The 7,287-nt window shown below is 33.2% G+C and overlaps 1 protein-coding gene across 1 annotated transcript; it reads right to left on the minus strand.

Annotated features, from left to right (window-relative positions):
* Window positions 1-238: 238 nt before the first annotated feature.
* On the minus strand, window positions 239-1,772 carry LOC145086642 (F-box protein At2g02240-like). The gene is made up of 3 exons (XM_079024461.1): window positions 1,357-1,772; window positions 940-1,058; window positions 239-850 (listed from the first exon to the last, which is right to left on the minus strand). The coding sequence occupies exons 1-3, from the start codon at window positions 1,627-1,629 to the stop codon at window positions 436-438; spliced, it is 807 nt and encodes a 268-aa protein (XP_078880587.1). The 5' UTR covers window positions 1,630-1,772; the 3' UTR covers window positions 239-435.
* Window positions 1,773-7,287: the final 5,515 nt, after the last annotated feature.

Raw genomic sequence — 7,287 nt, forward strand, 5'->3', positions numbered from 1 at the left:
TATACCGACCGTGGTTTCCATTGGTTATAATCTAGTGTATATATATATATATATATATATATATATATATATATATATATATATATATATATATATATATATATATATATATATATATATATATCGCGCACGTTTGTGAAGGAAACACCTACATTACCCAACGTGAGCACAACCATCAAACATACCTTAGTGTATATAAAATAGAGTAAACCCCACCCCCAACCCTAGTAATTAGCAATTAAATAACAAAGTACCAATGTACCATATCAGTTTTAGTATTTGAATAAATATTACAAATTAAAAATGAGTAACATATGTATTATAAATTATAAGTAAGGAGTCGAATATATCACATTGTTGCAATCCGATAATTGTAGAATTGACATGACACAGAGATGAAAAGAGTTTTTGTATTACATCCATGAATAAGATAACCTAAAGATCCATTGCAAGTTCTTTAGGCCGAAGTTCGATGCCCTCCACGATAAGACCATTCTTCCAGTTTAAATGCTCAACTTCCTCAAACGCCATCTCTACATCTCCATCATCTCCTTCATTGTACTCAAATTCCCCCAACGTCATCTCCATCCACCCATCCTTTCTCCTATGAGGAAACACATAGTTTTCTTGCACACGATGTGGTCTTTGAAGATAAACATTTTCAGTCTCCACTTCTATCCCACCAAAACTTACCCTTGTTTTTGCTGGAACATTAAGTCCCCAGGAATCATCAGTAGTTCGAAAGACAAGATACGCAACATATGTGCTGTTTTTGGACAGCATTACAGCTGCTATTTTTCCATGGATTGAAAGCCAACATACTTGTCTAAGTATGGACACCTCCGGGAACCTGCACAAATGGCAATTTATGTATGAATGTAAAATAGTAACATATGATAGAATACAACGTGATGACTCTAAAGAGAGAAAGAAAGAGACCTTGATTCAGGTATATGACCCCATTCCCAGTATTGAGTGTCGTGTTGCCATGTAATTGATAGCTCTTTTGCTCCTAACATATAACACTTCTTCCCACTCTCCTTATCTAGCTGGAAGCTCTGTTTGTGGAATTATGAGGCTAAATATTAGCAGAAGTTGTTTAATATTTACATCGTAAAACTCTGTATTTCTCAGGTAGCAATGTAATATTGGATTTGAACAAAAAAATATATGTAATTTCAATGACTACCCTTCATATAACTCACCTAACTCCAACAAGTTTTTTCAAGAGTTCAAGAGTTGACTTTAAGGGGAAATTTTATACAATAGGGCATACAGATCGAAGAGGATATGTAAACATACTTAACAATTAACGATGAAAAAGGAAATAGTGAAATGTAAGGATGTTCAATTTACCAAATTGCCACGATCGAGGAGGATATGTGCGTCCGATAAGCTGAGATAGAGTTGCTTTTTAGAGCCAAAAACCACCGGAGAAACCGACCTACCAATGACTTCACGGTAATCCGGAGGCAGAAACCGTTCCCAAACGGCGTCGGAATCTGCCGCTGATTTGAATCCTTTGGAGATGGAGGCAGAACTGCACGCATCCCTCGGTGAAGTTAGTGATAGTACGTCCGACAGACATCCTTCCGGCAACACCGAGAGACTGGCTGCTTTGTTAATCATCCAAAAGTACTTTCTTGCCTCTCTCTCTATCGCTTTATTTGTGTGTGTGTGTTTGTGTGTGCTAGTCTCGGAATCTCGGTTTACAAATGGCGAATGTTGAGTAAAATAATTTGCTTAGAATTGAAATAAAATTGAAGATGACAGTTTCGTTGAATTATCCAAAAGTACTTTCTTGCCTTCCGAACATGTCAGGAACAGGAAGTGTTCGGAGGGTGGGGAATTCAATATACACACCATATAAAACGTCATATAAAACGTGGTCAAAAAGTCAAAACTACCGTCACTCCAATAAAATAAATTATTTATCAAAATATTGTAAAAATTATGTCTAAACAAATCAATTTTTTTACCAACTTTTGACTGATTTAAATAACTTTTTTATTATTTTTTTCTTTAGACTAATTAATTTTACGTAAATTTCTATAGTTGTAATTTTAGAACAATTTGATCAGTACCATCTTTTTTCGAGACATTTTGTTGACGATATAAGATAATTATTGGATGCGTGTATAACATAATTACCAAGATTTTGGCCGCTAGGATTAAATCCGTAATTGGTGAAGTAATCGATGATGTACCATGTCTATGTGGAGTAGAGCTAGCGGAGTAATCGATGATGTACAATTTCTATGTGTAGTAGAGATAGCAATTGTACGTTGGGTTGATTCAATCTATTTATTAAATGGGTTGAAGATTTCAATCCAATCCAGCCTTTTTATTTAAATGTATTGATATTTTCAATCCAACATAACCTTTTAGATAAATGGGTGTTATCAGGTTAACTTGTTTATATAGTCCGTAACTCAACCAATTAAATAAATATGTTAAATTTGGATTGATCCATTTAAAAGAAAAATAAATAAGTTAATTAACTAAAGATTATACCACTCACTTAAATAACATTTCAAAATATGACAAAAACACAATCTCAATTCACATATATAAAAAAATTGTTCAACTAACATTAAAGATATGTAATTTCTAAGTAATATTAGAGAGTAACTAGAGTTGTGGTTGCCAAGAAAAAAGTACGAATTAGGATTTCATTTTTTTTAAATGTAAATAATAATAGGAACATTATAATGTATAAACTAATACATAGATTAATACACGATAATATTTAAATAATTATTTAATTAAATATAAATTAAAGTTAAATGGGTTGGTGGGTTAAAACAAGTTGATAATTTTTATCCGACCTAACATATTTAATTAAATGGGTTAGACAGGTTGTCGATTTAACTTAAATATGTTTAAAATCTTAACTCAACCTGCTATTTTGGATTGGGTTCGAGTTGGATTGGTGAGTTGGATCGATTTTTGTCAGCTCTAATGTGGAGCAGTGGAGGTAAGGGTGTTGATCGGGTAAATTTTCCGGGTGTCGGGTAATTCGAGTTTTTCATGTTAAAAGAGATACCTTTACACAACCCGAATTAAATTTGGGTAATTCGGGTAGTAGGTCAGGTTTGGGTAATTCGGGTATTACCGAAAAATAAATATAATTAAGTAAATATGTTGTGCTCTATTAGTACTTTTTTTTATAAAAATAAGGAGGCATAAACGAAGTTACTCAAGCATTGAATATTGAGATTTTTTAGTCATTAATACTTGAAATATCAAGTAATCACTTACTTTGAAGTTTGAAGTCTAAATCGTTAAGTGTTGGTGACGACTTCATAACCAGTGATGACGAGTTAAGTTAAGTTTGAAGTCCACTGGAGATGTCTCTTTGTCTTCATAAGGTTCGATACTTCGATGGAAGACTCAAGAAACGGACAAGGTTTTTTTTTTTTTTTTTTTTTTTTTTTTTTTTTTTTTAAATCAATGAACAGGAATGAGGGTAAAGTCGTAAACAACATATGGATAAGTGAGGTTATTACCTAACGGGCCCTTTGTTTTTTTAGATGAATAAGGTATTTTCGGGTATAATCGAAACCCAAATCATATACCCTATACATGGTCTAAAAAAATCGGGTAACCGAAATACCTGAAAATATATATTCGAGTTACCCAACTCGAATTACCCGGATTGAAAACGGGTCGACCGGGTAATTTAGGTTTCGGTTATTATCGATAGGTCTATGTGGAGGGCGTGACATACTGGATGGCCTATTGATTATCAACACGATATGTGCATAGGCTAAGAAGATCAAGAAAAAGGTGTTGCTATTCAAGGTGGATTTCAACATGGCTTTTGATTCCATAAATTGGAATACCCAGATTCAATATTCTCATAGATGGGGTTCGGTAATAGATGGAGATCTAGGATTCGAGGATGTCTTCATTCGTCTTATGCATCAATAATCATGAACGACGCACCTACTAAGGAATTCAACATAACTAGGGGTGTTTGCCAAGGCGAGTGAGTCTCTCCGTTCTTATTCATAATCGTTATGGAAGGATTAAATGTGCCCTTTAAATTAGTAGGAAAAAAAGACATTTTCAAAGGAGTATGAATTCCATATGGTGGCCTAATAGTTTCTTATTTATTTTATACAGATAATGCACTGTTTGTTGGCGAATGTTCTCAATCCAACCTTAAAAACCTTTCTCGTTTTCTAAGTTGCTTCCATGTGTCCTCCGACCTTAAAGTTAGTTTCCATAAATTTATTGTTTTTGGGATTGGGGCTTCTAATTTGGAAACAATGGATTGGGCAAACATCCTGGGATATGAGGCTGGATCCCTCTCATTCACCTGCCTCGGGGTATCAGTTGGGGCTAACTTGAATTTGACTAAAAACAGAAACCCATCATAAATAAATTTAACTCCAAGTTATCATCAGGGAAATCAAAATCACTATCATTTGGAGGACGTTTAAAACTCATAAAATACATTTTATGTAACTTGCCAACCTACTTTATGTCCCTATTTATGACCCTAATCGGGGTGTTAGAAATAAAGGGTTTCGAGACTCATAGAGATCAATAATTGGGCAGCGGAAACATAAACAATTCTGATCAAAGACTCAAACCGAGATAGATCTAACTCAACTAATCTATGTAACTTTCATACGACACACAAAGTAGGAAAACAATACTTTGATTTCTTTGTAGGTTTCTTCTTTTGATGAGCCAGTTCATTGGATTGGAGAACCTAACGTAGAGTTCCTTTTTAATAATTGCACCCAAGAACCAAAATACTAACGGATCCAAACCACCTTTGAACTTCTACCATAAGCAGATTCGTGAAAAACGAATCTGAGTATCACCACATCATGGCAATTTAATGTCCATGTCGTAGGAATTGGGTTTCCAACGATTCAAGGTTTTTGAGTGTTCCGAGACTTTGTGACGGAAAGGTATATTTCACATGTTGTAAATCTGGATTTGGAGCCCTCTACTTGTAGGGAGGTGATTTGAAACCGTATATATAATTACTAAACTTAACTGTAATTATTTATGGAATTCAAATCATACTAGAGTATTCCATATTCCTTTATTTACTACTAATTAATTAAACAATTAATTAATTTACAAATTAAGTCCCTAAGATAAATATATTTTATTATTTGATTTATTTGGTTCTTGCGTGAAACCCAAAAGGACACTATTATTTATAGTAATATTATCAGGCTTATTATGACTATAGGCACTAATCTCAATATAAAAAGCTTGAGAAAATTTGAAGAAAGTTCCTCTAGGGAGGAAATAAAGAGAAAGGAAAGATTCATTGCGTGTCTTGGGATAAGGTCACCATTTGCAAGGAGGATAGGGGGTCTTGGAGTTGGATTGATTCCAGCTCTTAGTGTAGGTTTTATAATTAAATGGTGGTGGAGGCTGAAATCGAAACCTTCATCTTTATGGAGCTGTATAATATCATGTATTCATAATGTGAGACAAGAAAGTATCATAGGAACATCATCGTTAAATCCAAAAAAGAGTTTAATAAACATAGGATTTGTACCAACGACGTTTACAGATAATCCACTATGAAAACACATTGTTTTTGCAAGACAGTTGGCTCGGAAATGAAACAATGAAAAGAAAATATCCGATCTGTACGAACTGGAACCACAAAAAATGTACACTCACCAAAAAGTCAATGGCAATGGAGATCGTATCCCCTTGTAGGTGGTCTATCTCATGAATTGGAATTGTTATAGACCGATATTGCTTCCATATAAATCATGAATGGTACTGATTAGTGGACGTGTGTGTTGGCATCAGATGGAAAAAGATAATTGAGGGTCTATAGAACAAGATTGACCACTATCATATATTGGTCCCAAACCTGACAATAGTCTGCGCTAATATGGTTTCAATTAAAGTAATTTCCTTCACCTGGAGGGCAGTTCAAAATAGAATACATTTTGCCATGGCTTTGATTCATAGAGGGGTTTATTGGGTACTTTAGGTTACAATAACATTATACATGCGAAATTTAACTTAACATTTAATGGTACATGCTACCTAAATGGATTTATGGCTTTTCACCATTAATAGCAACATACTTATGAAACAAAAAAAACTTCTATCCGACTATGATCAAATTACTATTAGGAGAACATACCTTTAAAAAAAATCAAATATGCCAATCTCTTGAGTTCTTCGAATGCTCCATGGAAAGCATGCACCAAAAGTATGTACGCCTCTAATGGTTCACACCTAAAACCCTAGATTACTACAAAAAAAAAGAGGAGATAAAAGTAAAATCATATTTTATCTTTCAGGTAATGTCATGAAAGAAAAATCACAGTTAAAGGGTCATACTTATAGTTTAGGTAATATGTAGATAAATCCAGATTGGAATAATTAAATATTATATTTAACCTTTAATTCAAATCCTTTCCTTATATGCTACCAAAAGGATTCTAGAAACCTAGAATGCTCCTTAAAACCATCCTAACTATGGGAGGTTCTAGAATTGTCTCTTCTAATCAACTATTGAACAATTACATTTCACCCCTTGCACCTTTAATTAATCCTAAATTAATTCTGGTGAATAATAAATTAATTTCATCTATTTCTAATTAATCTATTAATCATATAATAAATTAACAAATCATTAATTAAAAATTTCTAATCATTATATTAATCATATAATATATTAACAAAATCATTTTATTTCTCTTTTATTATGAATTGTAGTTATTTTTTTTAAGAAGGCAACCTAAAGATGACTTTACTTTTATGACATAAATTTATATCAATTTAGTCATGACGTTGACCAATTTTGTTATCATCTTGGACACTTATTCCAACAGGGTTAACCTTACATTCTCTATGTAGCTCCTACATTGGCGTAAAGGAACAGTCGGATCACTTGCTTGTGAGATGCTCGTACACTCAGGTGATGCGTAAACAAAATCTAAAATGTTATGGATTGAATCATATTGACATGAATAATGTACAAGAATTACTTTTATTATGCAGTAAATTAGGGAACATGTGAAAAAAACACAATAGATTCAAAACCATATATTATGGATTGATTTGGGGGGTGATGGAAGTTTAGAAACGTTAGACTATTCCAACACGTCTTTACCTCGCCTACCACACATAAATATTACATCAAATCCCTAATATCTATGGATCCAATGCATGGGTAACAAGGGAAATTGTAACTCAGTTGAGTGGAATATCTCTCATTTTCTTTTATGTAAATTGTTTATTCCTTTCTTGGTTTGTTCCTTTCATGCTCTTGTATACCTACTTGCT

The sequence above is a fragment of the Lactuca serriola genome, chromosome 2 (assembly GCF_051521515.1).
Source record: "Lactuca serriola cultivar US96UC23 chromosome 2, Lser_US96UC23_V15, whole genome shotgun sequence".
In the NCBI taxonomy this organism is placed as follows: domain Eukaryota; kingdom Viridiplantae; phylum Streptophyta; class Magnoliopsida; order Asterales; family Asteraceae; genus Lactuca; species Lactuca serriola.